Here is a 17,150-nt window from a genome sequence, read left to right as displayed (position 1 = left end):
ATAATGCTGGAGAGGATGTGGAGAAAAGGGAACACTTCAGAATACTTCAAACTGTTGGTGGAAATGTAAATTGATACAGTTGCTATGGAAAACAGTATGGCGGTTCCACAAAAAACTAAAAGCAGAGCTACCATATGACCTAGCAATCCCACTTGCAGGCAAACATCCAGAGAAAACTCTTAATTTGAAAAGATACGTGCACCTCAATGTTCATAGCAGCACTATTTACAATTCATACGAAAACAACCTAAATGCCCATCAACAAATGAATGGATAAAGCAGACACGGCATATAAATAAAATGGAATATCTTTCAGTTATAAAAAAGAATGAAAAATGCCATTTGCAGCAACATGGATGGACTTGAAGATTTTTATACTAAGTAAAATCTGACAGAAAAAGGCAAATATCATATGATATCACTTATATAAGAAATCTAAAAAATGATACAAATGAACTTATTTACAAAACATAAACAGAGGAAAACAGAGGAAACAGAGGAAACAGAGGAAACAGAGGAAACAGAGGAAACAGAGGAAAACAGAGGAAAACAGAGGAAAACAGAGTTACCAAAGGGGAAAAGGGGTTGAGAGTGATAAAATAGGAGTGTTAACAGGTACTCGCTACTATATATAAAATAGATAAATGGGACTTCCCTGGAGGTCCAGTGGTTAAGAATCCACCCTGTGATAAAGGAGACCCAGGTTCAATCCCTGTTCAGGGAACTGTGATCCCAAATGCTGCAGAGCAACTAAACCCATGCACCACAACTACTGAGTCCCAAAGCTCTGGAGCCTGCTCAACACAACTAGAGAGCCTGTGTCCTGCAACTACCGAGCCGTCGAGCCACAACTAGAGTCCTTGCACCACAACAAAAGATCACACATGGCTCAACAAAGACCCCATGTGCAGCCACTAAAACTTGATGCAGCCAAATAAATAAATAAAATTATAAAAAATAAAGTAGCTAAACAACAAGGTTTGCTACTGTACAGCAAAGGGAACTATATTCAATATCCTATGATGGAAAATAATTTGAAAAGACTACACACACACACATATATATGTATATGTATATATATATATATATATAACTGAATCACTTTGCTATACAGTATAACATTGTAAACCAACTACACTTCAATTTTAATAAACTGTCAAGCCAGCAATCATCACCCAGCAACTATACCCTCAAAATGACTATATGATGAAATTTTCACATAAAACAAAACTAAATTGTCACTAGCAGACTTGAACGTCAAGATACACTAAATGGAAATGCAATTTAAAACACAATGAGATATCGCATTACACTTTTTATTACACTGGTGCAAAAGTAATTGCAGTTTTACACTGCTGAACTTTGCCATTTGATATTGGAATACATTCTTAAATAAATGTGGTTATGTTCTATATCACTTTAATGTGCATTTCTTGTTTTATGTTCTTTGCTAATGAATTATTACTTGCTATTTATTTTATATCCATTTTAGACTACAGAGATGATGTTAACATCAAAAAGCAAATTTGAGTGATTTTCTTATTCAAGTTCAAAATGGGTCATAAAACAACGGAGACAACGCACAACATCAATATATTTGGCCCTGGAACTGCTAACGAACATACAGTGCAGTGGGGTTCAAGAAGTTTTGCAAAGGAGGTAAGAGCCTTGAAGATGAGGAGCACAGTGGCTGACCACCAAAATCTGACAACAATTAGCTGATTGTTGATCACTGAAGCTGATCCTCTTATAGCTACACAAGAAGTTTCCCATGAACTCAGTGTTGACCATTCTGTGGTCATTCGGCATTGGAAGTAAATTGGAAAGATGAAAAAGCTAGATAAGTAGGTACCTCATGAACTGACTGCAAATAAAAAAAAAATCATTCTTTTGATGTGTCATCTTCTCTTATTCTATGCAACAACAATGAACCACTTCTCAATCGGTGGTTATTTGCGACAAAAAGTGGATTTTTATGTGACAACCAGCTCAGTGAATGGACCAAGAACCAACGCCAGACTTGCACCATTCATGGTCACTGGTGGCTTGCTCCCAGTCTGATCCACTACAGTTCTCTGAATCCTGGTGAAACCATTACATCGGAAAAGTATGCTCAGCAAATTGATGAGATGCACCGAAAACTGCAACGCCTGCAGCCAGCATTGGTCAACAGAAAGGGCCTCAATCTCCTCAATGCACGCTGCATAACCAACATTTCAAAAGTTGAACAAACTGGCCTCATCTGCCATATTCAACTGACCTCTCTCTAACCGACTACCACTTCTTCAAGCATCTCAGCAATGTTTTGCAGGCAAAATACTTCCACATCCAGCAGGAGGCAGAAAATGCTTTCCAAGAGTTCATCGAATCCCAAGGCATGTATTTTTAAGCTACAGGCATAAATAGACTTATTTCTCGTTGGCAAAAATGTGTTGATTGTAATGGTTCCTATTTTGATTAATAAAGATATGTCTGCATCTAGTTTTAACGATTTAAAATTCATGGTCTGAAACCACAATTACTTTTCACCAATCTAGTAATATTAACTCAAGATAAACAATGATAGATTAAAGATGCATGGTGTAGCACCTAAAACCACCACCTGAAAAACAGACAGGTATTGCTAAAATTGCAAGAGAAGAAAATGGACTACCAAAAATATTCAGTTAGGTCAATAGAGCTGAGAAAACTAGTATATAAAATACCTTTACAATAAAACAGATGAAGAATTCCCCAACAAGAAAGTTGGCTAATAATGCAAAATACATTTTACCATAGAAACAATATGTTAATTGATGACTCTGATATAAAACCTCTGAATAAAGTTAACTAAAATAAAATTTGAGCCTGACATGAATTTAATCACCCAATGTTTGCTTGTTTGAAGACAAAACAATTAAAAAACACAGAAAGAAAGGAACACAGTGTACACAAAGCCTGTTTCTCCAACTCTGAATTATAACCTGCTTGAGATCAGTCATTTCACAAACAGAAGTCTGTGAATCAAGTGTTCTTAATATTTGCTATATATTAGAAATAAACTGTAAAGTCTATTAATGATGAAAATAACTTCATTAAATACTAATTAAAGGCCAAAAATGAAAAAATAAACTAAAAATAAAGCCAAAAATGACATTTTATCATCAACTAATACAAACTCTTACAGTATATTATCTCTAACAGACATGCAATAAAATATTTACCAATACTGGACTTCCCTGGGGGTACAGTAGACAGAAATCCGTCAGCCAAGACAAGGGACACAGGTTCAATCCCTGGCCTGGAAAGATTCCACATGCTAAGGAACTAGGCCCATGTGCCACAACTACTGAGCCTGAAGGCTGCAAATACTGAAGCCCATGCACCTACAGCCTGTGCTCTGCAACAAGAGAAATCACCGCAATGAGAAGCTCGTGCCCTGCAATGAAGAGTAGCCCCCACTCGTCACAACTAGAGAAAGCCCACGACCAGCAACAAAGATGCAGCGCAACCAAAAAATTAAATAATAAATGCTACATTGACACTTAATGGTAGAGCTTAAAAAAAATTTTTTTTTACCAATACTGAATCATTTAGTTTTAGTTTTAAGAGTATATAATATTCACATAGTTCCAAATTCAAACTTACACAAAAAGGTATACAATAAAAAGTCTAAGGGACTTCCCTGATTGGCCAGTGGTTAAGACTCAGCCTCACAATGCAGGGGGCACTGGTTCAATCCCATTGGAGAACTAAGGTCCCACATGCTGTGGGGTATAACCAAAAAAAATTTTATTTTTAAAAGTCTCTGCCTCTCATCTCCTTCTCCAGCTACCAGTGGGGGGTAAACAACACTAAAATATAATCGAGGGGTATACATTCCCAGTTATTTCCTGTGGGACCACAGATGTGATAACACTTTTCTTTTAACACCAGAAATAATTTTCTTTTTGAATTGGGATTACTCACAAAACAGAAAACACCCAGATGACAAGATACTCTTGCACATGAATGCCGAAAATGAGATCAAATGGAATGTTAAAGTATAATGAAGAATATTATGAAGAAACAATAAAATGAAATAAAAACAACAGCTAATATTCTATTAAGTCAGTCCTGACCAACACAGGACAGGAAATCTGCAGCAATGGAACAAACGAGATGGTTGCAAGTTTCTGTGCCTACTTCCCAAATTGGTCACTCAAGAGTCAACAGCACAAACCAGACTTACAAACTAGCTCCTGCTTGTGCATCAAATCATTCCTGAAGACTGACACCAACAAACAGCATCTGTGAGATTCAAATGGGCATTCAAAGAATTTACAAAGACAAACATCAACTTAGCACCACAGGCCTCCTCAGGTAAAAGACTTCATACTTCATACATTCAAGACTCAATTGCCAATCCTCAATTATTAACAGTTAAGTTATTCAGCTGGGAATAACTCAAGCTCATATTTGTCCTTCCCAGCTTTCAGTTTAGCCACTTTACTACTTATTAATACTTTCACCTGAGAAGTAAAAGGACTTCACCAAAAATGCTACTACCTGGAGGGTTTTAGACCATGATTTCCCCAAATTATCAGAAGGCCAAAAGTGGCAAGATCATTAACCACTCCTGAGTTTTTAAGAGGAGAATCCTAAGAGGCCACTGGCCTACTGGCCCATTACTTATGGTAAATGCAAAAACCTGCTCCTGACCTAAGTCAGTGAACTTCAAAGGAATTGAAAGGAGATACAAATGGTTTCTAAAGAATCTCTTATTCCTAATCTTCTTGGAACAACTGGAATTCTAGATATATCTTTCATAATCTAACATCAACATATCTTTTACACTTTTATGGGAACTACTAGGAGTAAACTAGAAATGGGTCCTTGTGGCAAACAGGGCAATAAGTAATGTGGAAGAGCTGTATTAGTGCCACCAATATCTATTTCTTACTGGCAAGGACCACTTCTCCAAAAAGGTAATCACATTCCTAGCCTCCTCTGCAGCTAGGCTGCAAGGGCATATGAAACAAACTCAAGCAACAAGATACAAGAGAAAGTCTTTTGGGAAAATTTCTGGTAGAAATTGTCTTCCCTCATAGAAGGAAAGGAGAGAAGGTAAGGAGAGAAATTTTGCATAAAGAAAAATTGAACTTCCTCTTTTTCCACCTAATGTTGCATGAGATTAGCATGCTTAGCATTGCATATGCCATCTGCAATCACAAGGTGAATCATTAGCAACACACAGAAAAATGGAAGGTACCTAAGACTGCTGAACTTGGTGGAGGAAATTCTTTAGCATTACTTAACAGTTTATCTTTGAGGTTCATTACATTTTTTAATTCACAAGTTAACTCTTTACAGGATGAATAAATCAAAGACCATGATTTCTGAACTGATGTTCTTAATTAACAAAATTACATTCCACATGCACTTGAGCATCTACTGTGTGCTATGCACTAGGCAAGAAAGCTTTTATGTGAGCTACTTTAATTATCAAAATAGCCCCATAGGGTATTAAAATTATCATTGCTGATAAGAAACATGAGGCTAAGAGAAGTTTAAGTGACTTGTGCCCAAAGTCACATAATTAATAAAGATTAACAACTAGGATTCATATCCATGTTATATATCTCTAAGCTAGGGCTCATTCCAGTAGCTGTGATCAGCTACCCTACCACTCAGATCACCTTTACGATCTCCATATTCATATGCTGCTGCTACTGCTAAGTCACTTGAGTCATGTCCGACTCTGTGCGACCCCATCCCTGGGATTCTCCAGGCAAGAACACTGGAGTGGGTTGCCATTTCCTTCTCCAATGCATGAAAGTGAGAAGTGAAAGTGAAGTCGCTCAGTCGTGTCCGACTCTTCGGGACCCCATGGACTGCAGCCTACCAGGCTCCTCCGTCCATGGGATTTTCCAGGCAAGCCATATTCATATAACTGTGGCTAAAAAGAGCAAATCAAGGAAAATCGCACATAAAAATTCTTCAGCACTTCTGTTCTTAACCCAAGTGGTGGGTAACTTTCATTATTACTCCTTAGTTTAATTCCATCTAACTCTGTTTAAAAAAATTCTCCCTCTCATGATTTACTTCATTTTTAAATTCTAATTTGAAAGAATACTAGATTGAGAAACAATAAGATTTGCTGAATGAACAAAAAACCAGGGTCCAGAACCTGACTTGCAACTTCCAATTTTCATTATCTAAAACTCCACTGATTACAAATCACACTGTGTTACACTAAGAAAAAATGCTCCCATTTAAACTGATTCAATGCTGTATCACAACTTATTAAAAGAGCTCTTAAACTTCGTTAGATTTTTAGCATACATTGCTCCTGTGCATAATTTTTAAAAAGTAAAAGTAATAAATTGGTGAATAAATTGGTCACATTCAGGTTCAAATTATTCTGAATCACTTTTCTGAAATCAGTCATTACTGTCTTTCCACACAATATCATCTTCTGTGCCATGAAAAGCCTGGATGATCCAACATTTGTATTCAAACCATATCTCTGGGATTTTTCTTCCAAGACTGCTGAAAACTATTCTGCAAGTTCTGTGCATGAAGAGACAACAACCACATCACAAACAAAAGCAACTATAAGATGGATCCAGATTTTAGAAATGTAAGAATGTAAAAATATATGCTTATGAGAATTAATAAAACACAATAAATATAGATAGCCAGTGGGAATCTGCTCTATGACTCAGGGAGCTCAAACTGGTGTTCTATCACAACCGAGAGAAGTGGGATGGGGTGGAAGAGACGTTCAAGAGGGAAGGGACACATGCATACCTATGGCTGATTCATACTGATGTATGGCAGAAACCAACACAACACTGAAAAGAAACTATCCTTCAACTAAAAATAAATTAAAACCAAATTTAAAGAAAAACACACAATAACTTACTTTGTTATCTTGCATAAGACATCCTGAAGCAACCAATGGTGAACATCTACCATGCCTGGTGTTTTACCTAACTTGTTTAACTCTTTACAGAGCAGCAAAATGTTAGGCATTAACCTTATTTTACATACATGAAATATGAAGCTCAGAGAACTAAGTGGTTTGTCCCAGATGATCCAGCTAATAAGTGGCAGAGCTGGGTTTCAATTTCTGGTCTATCTTCAAAGTTCTTATTCTTTTTTACCACTTCAGTGGTTCTCAAAATTTAGAGCACATAAGAATCACCTCAGAGTGGGAAAAATACTGCATATATTTGCAAATCATATAGCTGATAAAATAAATGTATAAAGAACTTTTATGGGACTTCCCTGGTAGCCCAGTGGTTAAGAATCTGCCTTCCAATGCAGGGAACATGAGTTTGATACCTGGTTGAGGAACTAAGATCCCACATGCCATGGGGCAACTAAGCCTTCATGCCATTACTAAAGAGCCCATGTACCACAACTGGAGAAGCACCCATGACAATTAAGACTCAGCAGAGCCAAAAAAAAAAAAGGAACTCTTACAACTCAATAGGAAAAAGACAATCCAATTTAAAAATGGGCAAAGGATTTGAATACCCATTTCTCCAAAGAAGATATGCAAACAGCCAATAAGCACACACAAAAGCACTCAACATCCTAAGCTATTATGGAAATGCAAATCAAAGCCACAATATGATACCACTTCATACCTACTAAAGGTTTCCCAGGTGGTTCTGTGGTAAAGAATTGGCCTGCCAGGCAGGAGACTTGGCTTGGATCCATCCCCAGAGAAGCAAAGGCCAAACCACTCCAGTATTCTTGCCTGAAAACTTCCATGGACAGAGGAGCCTGGTGAGCTACAGTCAATGGGGCCGCAAAGAGTCAGACATGACTTAGCAACTAAATAACAACAATTACGCCTACTAGAATGGCTATAATCAAAAGACAGACAATAACAAACATTGGTAAAATGTATGGAAACTGGAACCTTCATACATTATAGCTAGCAGGAATATTAAATGGTATAGCCACTTTGGAAAATAATTTCAAAGTTCCTCAAAAAGTTAAATATAGAATTACCTCATGACTCAGCAATTGCTCTACTAGGTATACACCCAAGAGAAATGAAAACATAAGTCCACAGAAAAATTTGCTCAAAGGAACATTATTCATAATAGCAAAAAAGTCCATCAACTGATGAACAGACTAAAAGAATGTAGTACACCCACACAATGGAATATTATCCTGCCATAAAAAAGGAATGAAGTACTCATGCCATAATATGGATGAACCTTGAAAATATTATGCTAAGTAAAAGCTGAAGACCACATATTGTATGATTCCATTTACATAAATTTTACTTCCACAGAGAGAGAATGTAATTGCTTAAGGCTGGATAAGGTGATGGGAAGTGACTGCTAATAAGTAGTTTCTTGAAAGGAGACCAAAAATGTTCTGAAGCATAATGATGGTTGTATAACCCTATGAATATACAAAAAAAAAAAAAAACCCACTCTGAATGGGTTAATTGTATAGCAAGTGAATTAGATCTCAATAAATCTGTTTTTTAAAAACCCTCTAGGGATTTCCCTTGAGGTCCAGAGGTTAAGACTCTGCCTTCCAGTGCAGGGGGCACAGGTTTGGTCCCTGTTTGGGGAACTAAGGGCCCACTTGCCTTGGGGTGTGGCTAAAAATTAAAAACCAAACAACTGTCAGAAGAATTATCATTAATAATACTAGGTGCCAGAAGACAATAAACTTCAAAGACAAATCTTAAATAAATAAAATTTTAAAACCCCTACCCTTCTTACTTAACTTATATGCAGAGTACATCATGCAAAATGCCAGGCTGGATGAAACACAAGCTGGAATCAAGAATGCCAGGAGAAATATCAATAACCTCAGATATGCAGATGAGACCACCCTTATGGCAGAAAGCAAAGAGGAACTAAAGAGCCTCTTGATGAAGGTGAAAGAGGAGAGTGAAAAAGTTGGCTTAAAACTCAACATCCAAAAAAGTAAGATCATGGTATCTGGTCCCATCACTTCATGGCAAAGAGATGGGGAAAAAATAGAAAATGACAGACTTTATCTTCTTGGGCTCCAAAATCACTGCGGACAGTGACTGCAACCATGAAATTAAAAGATGCTCCCTCCTTGGAAGGAAAGCTATAACAAACCTAGACAGTGTGTTAAAAAGCAGAGACATTACTTTACTGACAAAGGTCCATCTAGTTAAAGCTATGGTTTTTCCAGTAGTCATGTACCGATGTGAGACTTGGACCATAAAGAAGGTTGAGTGTCAAAGAATTGATGTTTTTGAACTGTGGTGCTGGAGAAGACTCCTGAGAATCCCCTGGACTGCAAGGAGATCAAACCAATCAATCCTAAATGAAATCAATCCTGAATATTTATTGGAATGACTGATGTTGAAGCTTCAATACTTTGGCCACATGATATAAAGAGCTAACTCATTAGAAAAGATCCTGATGCTGGGAAAGATTGAAGGCAAGAGGAGAAGGGGTCGACAGAGGATGAGATGGTTGGATGGCATCACCGACTCAATGGACATGAGTCTGAGTAAACCCTGGGAGTTGGTGATGGACAGGGAAGCCTGGCATGCTGCAGTCCATGGAGCTGCTAAGAGTTGGAAACAAATGAGTGCATGAACAACAAACAAGACCAGATTACTTTTGCGTGCTAAGTCGTTTCAGCCGTATCCAACTCTGCACGACCCTATGGACTGTAGCCTGCCAGGCTCCTCTACCCATGGGATTCTCCAGGCAAGAATACTGGAGTGGGTTGCCATGACCTCCTCCAGGGGATCCTCCTGACCCAGGGACCAAACCTGAGTCTCTTAGGTCTCCTGCATTGGCTGGTTCTTTACTGCTGGCAACACTTGGGAAGCTAGATTACCTCTAAGTTTCCCTTTTATATATAAAGGTATCCGAGACAATGAAAAAAAAGTCTCAGAGCTCATCAACAGACTTCAGAAGCCAATCCCCAGTGACCCTCATGAACCAACAGTTTGGAGAAGGTAACATATAGCATAGCAATTCCTTATTTGAGGTCACTAGACCTGCAGATGTCTACAGTGAAAGGACAAGTGCTTCCTGAGCCAGTTTAAATTTTTCAGAACATCTGTAAGAAATCATACATACACTTAGCCTTCTCTGAGGTAAAGTTTACGTATCTTTGCCTTTGGTTGTAGTCATGTTACTGGCCTTAAAACACTGACTCAAAGCTGACTCACAGCTCAGTATATGAAAAATAAAAAGAACACAAATTATTTGTTAGAATGTATTCTGATAGGCAAATGTTTCCAAATATGGGAGCCATTATGAATTCCTTGGTTAAAAGCTTGGGAAATAGAGATACGGGAAAGTAAACAAGTCTAGTGAAGTGAAAGTTCACTCAGTAGTGTCCGACTCTTTGTGACCCCATGGACTATCCAGTCCATGGAATTCTCCAGGCCAGAATACTGGAGTGGGTAGAGTCTACCTCAATAAGATTCACTTCCTATCAACTGTGGCTTGGTTTCCATTTTCACCTATAAAATCAACAAATACCATAGTATCCACCTGACTCTAAAATTCTAAGATTTTTTAAATATTATATAACAACCTAAAAATGTCTGCTAAGAAGGCAGTTCTTTTATTCCGGGTCTCTTCAAAGAACTTTCTTTACTGACTGGAGTTATCACATCATTAGAATAAACAAGAAATACATTATATTAATAGACAACACATAGGCTGTAGGATTCAGAAACGTACTTATACATGGCCTTAGAAAGCAAAGAGAGAAGAAACTAATAATAAACTAAAAAGAAAGTAAAGTGTGCTTGTCTACTGCTGACAGCAAAGTCAACAGGAAACTCTTCAGTATAAAATCTCCCCAAAGCATGGAATGTTCCTGATTAACAACAAATGAGTTATATTTCCTTCTCATACTTCACTCCCAATACACCAGCTTCCACATGCACCCCTGGAACAAATAAACTGAAGAAGGGGAAGAGAGCAATGGGAAAAAAACACGATACCATAATCAGCCTCCTTTCAAAATTCCACAAGGTGAGAGGGAGTGGGGAACTAGCCATGGTTGATGCTAATAGTGGTTTAGTCACTAAGTTGTGTCTGACTCTCTATGACCCCATGGACTATAGTCCACCAGGCTCCTCTATCCATGGGATGTCCCCAGGCAAGAATACTGGAGTGGGCTGTCTTTTCCTTCTCCAGGGGATCTTCCGCACCCAGGGATCAAACACGCAGACCCATGTCTCCTGCACTACAGGCAGATTCTTTCACTGCTGAGGCACCAGGGAAGCTATAACCCAGCATAAAATTTTCCTATTTACAGTTTAATGTGTTGTGGACCTTTTTCTTAACTTTTTTTTAAGTCACAAAAATTTTTTCTCTGTCTACTTCTTTATGTTAAAAATCAAAGTTATCTGAATTTGGGGAGAATAAATTCATAGTAATTTAAACTGAGTGTAACACTGGTGGGGGATGCATCAGTGAGAAGAAGAGTTATTTGTGGGATTTGGGGGAGGAAGGTGGTGGTGAAAGCCTCAAAAAAGCAAAAGCAGGCAAGATCCTTTACAACAAAATACATATAAAAATCCAAGCTCAGAGACTTCTAATGAATTTTTAAAAGGTCATTCCACTTGCTAAGACAGACCAGAAAAGCCAGACCATCTTCTCCTCAAGCAATAAAAGTTATGACTATTGAGAATAGACAATTTTAAACTTCCAATTCAGCATTACCATTAGGGAGAAAAAAGCAAATCAGAAATCTAAAGTTATGTTTTAGAAGGTAATATAGTATTCTGCTCACAACTATATAAGAATGAAGGGATTCGTCTCACTTATTTAATACAAAGGAGAACACACTCCTTTAAAATATAAAGAATCCCATTAATCCTTGGTGCACCAACAATCACTGTATTTACCTATTATATATAAATACATATATACTCGGGCTTCCTAGGTGGCTCAGTAGTAAAGAATTCTCCTGCCAATGCAGGAGACTCTGGTTCAATCCCTGGGTCAGGAAGATTCCCTGGAAGACATGGCAACCCACTCCAGTATTCTTACCGGAAAAATTCCAGAGGAACAGAGGAACTTGGTGGGTTACAATCCATGGGGTCACAAAGAGCATGCACACACAGAGATATACTCAACATCAAATAGCCACAGTACAATTTAAAGTGCCTACATGAGTCAAATTAAAACACAACTCAATGACACCACCTATTGTTGTTAGTCACTAAGTTGTGTCCAACTCCTTTGCGACCCCATGGACTGTAGCCCATCAGGCTCCTCTGTGCATGGGATTTCCCAGGCAAGAATACTGGAGTGGGTTGTCATTCCCTTCTCCAGGGAATCTTCCTGACCCAGGAACTGAACGCGCATCTCTTGCATTGACAAGCAGATTATTTACCACTGAACCACCCAGGAAGATCCAATACCACCTATAGCTCCTTATAAATAGACCTTATAAAATATATCACCTAAAAACTAATAAACTGCACTTAAATATAACCAGTTACATCCACTTAACAATTCTGCCAGCTTAAACAAAAAGTACAAAGATACAAACCCAAGTAAGACTTAGCCTACGACTTCAATGATAAATTCACATGATGGGGGAAGACAGAAGCATGTGAAAATCAAAATCGTTTGAGATCACAGAGAAGAGCAAACTCACAAACTTAAACGGTAACCAGAATTTGCCAGGTGAAAACCGGGAGGGTGCAAACAAAGGCATGTAGAGAACACAATTAGATAACCAGAAGTCCTGGGTGGCCAAGCCAGAGGATTAAGAAGGAAGGATAAATGGGCATGAAACGGTAGTAACTAAACCAGGAAAACGGAGCTTGTAGCTTGCAGCTGGGTTGCAAAGGGCTACATATGCTATAACAAAGTGTTTGGTCTTTATTTAGAAGACCACAGAGAACCTCATATATAATAGTTATTAGAAAGTTAACTGATGACAATGTGGAAAACAGATTTAAATGGAGATTGGGAGAAGATTAGAAGATATGAGAACACTAAAGCAATAATTAGGATATTACCACAACAATGCAAGTGAAATGTAATGAAGTCAGGAATAATACAAACAACTAAACAGCAGCAGCGGGAGCAACAACCTATGCCAACTTAGCAGCAACTGTGTGTCCATCTAGTTGACCGTAAGTCAAGGAAGAGGCAATAGGGGAAATAGAGAAAAGAATGCAAACAAGAAGTCTATAATCAAAAGGACAATGACTACTGACTATTCATACCCCACAGAAGAACTTTACTTACAAACTCAGTCTGCCTTCCTAAACTGCTAGAATATAAAATGCTTTAGTTCACTTAATAGTTGTTACAAACTTAATTTTAACCATATGAAAAATTTTGGGTATCTTGCACAGGAATTATTTAAGTCTAAAAATATCCCTGTGGCCACAAGAAAAGCAAAGAAACAAATACAGAACTAAAATAGTTTTCACCTGAAACTAACACAACGTCTCGTTACTCACCTGTATGCCAATGTAAAAATGTAAGTAAAAAAAAAGCAGTTTCCAGTCAGAAAACAATGATCTTGGTATATCCAAGTTTGGACAAGTCTAAATTAATATGGCTTAGTTAGAAACCCTGAAAAGATATGTAAATAGTAGAAATATTCATAAACATTACCTAAATTAAATATGGGAGGGGAAAAAAAGGAACTATCAAAAAAAATCTTTGGGCTACAAACAATCCAGCTACCTGAACACATAATTACGACAACACAGAGTTGGTATTTTTCATGAAATCAACGAGGTTTTGTGTGCCACAGGAAAAAATCTGATGAGGCTTACAGACCCAATTTCAATTTAATAAATACATTAATATAGGGAAATAAGAATGGCAGCTACTCTGCTTCAACATGCAAATCAACCTTTACAAAATTATGTTTGCTGTCAGTTTGTATTATAGAACTGCTAAAACAGTGGTGTTTCTTTCAATAAAATGAGTCATGATTACCTCTATAAAGAAAGTTATTGACTTTCACAATGCTGGCAAGATGTCTTATCTTTTAAATTCAAAGTTAGTTGATTGTGGATACAGGTTAAGTTTAACAATAAAATCCGATAAACATATGTCCCACTAAATTTAATGTTCAAACTTATATTTGTCATGTTCTAACATCATCTGAGGTTGACTGGCTCACCTCCAGATATTAATCATTAACCAGGTGTCAGTTTAAAATTCCATGTGAAATCGTTAAGGTCAATAAACGCAGAAAGGTCAATTTACTAGAAGGATTAAATAAGAATTTCCATTTCACTGTTTATATAATTTGATAAATTTGTAAGAACTTCTTTTTCATAAAAGTATGTGAACATTATAGGTTTCTCCACTGAAGGAAAAAAAGTTTGTATTGTGTTAGTTCCAGTTACAATTTCTAGCTGAGTTAAAGCTCTAATAGACTTAAAGCAGGAAATCCAAAAGGAAATTCCATCATCAGTTCCTGGGGCTTGGTAACTCAAAGGTTCTTTGAAACAGAGATACAGAAGTTCTCCAACTATTTACTATAACCTTACCTCATATCTTCAAGCAAATCACATTCTGCTTGATGTTTGGCTTGAAGTTTTGTCATCTGTTCAACTTGAATGTTTTTCAGTTCCTGTGTAACTTTCACCTGAAATATATCATATATTTATAAGGGCTTACCGCAACTTTAAAAAATTATTCAAGGAAAATATGTAATACTTGTCAGAATATATAACTGTTACTTGCCTCTCCCCTGAGGATCACAATCCTGTTATTAGCCACCTAATTTTGTTTACTGCAGATATTTAATTTTAACAACTAGCCAAAATAACCTGAAGCAGAAGCTAAATGAAAGTACATGAGTATAAAAATTACAGATTAAAGAGGTATAAAATAAACTGCCAGTAGTTTCATTTCATGTACAATACCTATCTAGGTCTTCTTAGAGCTTTAAAAGAGTCTGTCTTCTATTTCCTCCAAACAGGATTCAAAGGTTATTAACCATCAGGAGAGGTGAGCAGAGCATAGATGGGAGAAGGAGACATAAGAATGCCTAATATCTAATGACTGAAATTTACACAATCATGAAATTATATGCATCTATCAACTACAAACATTATTCTATAATGGCTAGGAGAAGCACACTCCCAGGATGACGCCCTTGCTGACAGCACATCAAATCACAATCTCTTGTTCACAAAGAAGAAAGCAAAAGTGACCTTCCAGCATATGCAGTGCTTTTAAGCCACCCCAGCAAGCCGGTTCCCGTGGCGTTTCCACTTCAAACAGAACAGTAAATGCAAATTGGCCAGTGCCTCGCCCGCCAGGCCGGGATTCAGGTTACAGTGGGCCTGGAACCCTCGCCGCCACCGGAGCAGGGCTACCGGAGGGCTATGCGTGAGAAAAAAAAAAAGACTCACTTGGAGAACCCAGGTGAGAAACAGAAAAGAAGAGGGAGCAGACACGAGTGAGTTAGGCATTCACCAAATGTTTGCCCACAAGGGGAGTACAGAACAGCCTCCTCCACCCAGCGCCCTGAGTAGACACTCAGTAACCATCTGCAAGATTGAAACGACAAGGACACAGCCTCGGTTCCTGGGAAAAAAACTGGGGAAGAGGACACTGAAACAGTTCTGGAAGGGTTGAAGCTGCTGACAAGCCCGGAGCACTCGTCACTCCCACCCCAAGCCCAGATCGCGGCGAACACGCCACGCACGGCCCGGTTCTCGCTCTCCTGGGAACAGAATCACCACCTTCCTCTCCCCCTTGTCGGAGGGGCGGGGCAGGAACCGGGAAGAGAAAGGCAGGACCGTTCAATGCTTAATTTCTTGTTTTCCCCTGGGGTGGGGTGGCTATTGCGACTTCTTTTCGGTCGCCCGGTGGGAAAAGCGAGCCAAATCTTAAGGCGAGGCTGGTAACAAACGTCCTGTAAATCGGCAAATGCGCGAGGGTGGCAACAAGCGAGAGGGGGGCTCAAACCTGGTGCAGACTAAACAATCACACAAACACAAGGCTCTGCAAAGCTGCAGGGGCTCCCCCACCTCCCCTCGGTGCAGCCCCGGAGAAAGCACTTTGCAGAGAGCACTGCCATGCGCGCTCGCTCACACTCACACACACACACACACACACACACACTAGAAACTCTTGTGAAATGTCTAGGGTTGGGGGGGGGGGGTGGTCTCCTGTGCGGTGGAGGGGACGAGCCACGGCCGCCCCTCCACCGCGAAGGCACCAAACATGCGCGCCCCCTCCAGGAACCGGCGGCAAGTGAGTGACAAGCCCGAGACGACGGCGGTCACGGCCCCCTGCGCAAAGGGGGAGGGGGCGCCGCGGTCGCCCCAGCCGCGTTCCTTGTACGCATCCCCGCCCAAAACCTCAAAGACCCCCAGCTGCATCCTCACCTTCCTCGGCGGCGGCTGCATGATGCTGAAGGGACATCAATCCTCCTCCCACGGCGGCGTAAGTGAGGAGAGGAAAAGGAGGGTCGAGAGGAGAGGGCCGCCCCGGGAGCGGGCGTGTGCTTGTGTGTGTGTGTAAGAAGAGCCTGAGAACGAGGACTCGCCCGGGAAGCTGCAAGGCCGGCGGGTGGCAGGAGAACCCGGGTCGGAGGGTGAGTGTGAAGAGAAGGAGGAGGAGCCCCGGGAAGGCCTGGGCTCGGGCGGCCCGGGGGGTGTGTGAGGCAAGGAGGCGGAGACCGCGAGGGGGCGGGGGCCCGGCTGCGGGGGCGCAGGGTCTCCCAGCACCTCTGAAGCAGCAACCCTGTCGTCCCGTCCCCTGCCCTCCGCGCCTCCCCACCCGCCGCCGGCTCCGCGGTTCCTCACACGCGGCCCTCCCACCCCCACTAAGGCAGCCCGACCCTCTCTGCCGGGCCCCGGGAGGTGGTAGGCGGCGCCGCGCTCTGTGCTTCGGTTCCTCCACTCAGGCCGCGGGAATTTCCGGCCTCAACGCGCAGCACAGCGCCCCACTCCGGCGGCGGAGGGGACAGCTTAGGCCACCGCGGGGCTCGAGGGGCCGGGCCAGGCTTCTGGGAGGGAGCGCGGCCGCGGCTTGGGGCTCAGTATCGCGGGGGGAACGGAGGGAGCTAACAGATCGGTCAGCGAATGAGAGGGGTAACTACGCTATCGCAGCACGGAAATCCGCCCCCCCGTTCTCTCCGAGAATGGCACGTTCCAAACGCCTCCAGTCCTCCCTCCCCCACAGTGGGAGCCTGCCGGGGGCTTCCCG

General features: G+C 40.4%; 1 protein-coding gene across 2 annotated transcripts in view; it reads right to left on the bottom strand.

The window, feature by feature from the left end:
• The window catches only part of FCHSD2 (FCH and double SH3 domains 2), a 245,329-nt gene extending 228,550 nt beyond the window's left edge, over nucleotides 1-16,779 (bottom strand). Inside the window, exons 1-2 of one of the 2 annotated variants that reach the window (XM_065944799.1) lie at nucleotides 16,328-16,779; nucleotides 14,477-14,574 (exon numbers count right to left, since the gene is read on the bottom strand). In XM_065944799.1, coding sequence (XP_065800871.1) covers nucleotides 14,477-14,574; nucleotides 16,328-16,348 — 119 coding nt within the window. In that variant the 5' untranslated portion in view covers nucleotides 16,349-16,779. The remainder of the gene's footprint in view (nucleotides 1-14,476; nucleotides 14,575-16,327) is intronic. The other variant, XM_065944798.1, reaches the window with a different exon arrangement.
• Nucleotides 16,780-17,150: the final 371 nt, after the last annotated feature.

Source organism: Muntiacus reevesi, chromosome 9 (genome assembly GCF_963930625.1).
Source record: "Muntiacus reevesi chromosome 9, mMunRee1.1, whole genome shotgun sequence".
In the NCBI taxonomy this organism is placed as follows: Eukaryota; Metazoa; Chordata; class Mammalia; order Artiodactyla; family Cervidae; genus Muntiacus; species Muntiacus reevesi.
The sequence above is the reverse complement of the archived record's forward strand: the minus strand, read 5'-3'. Positions and strand labels throughout refer to the sequence as shown.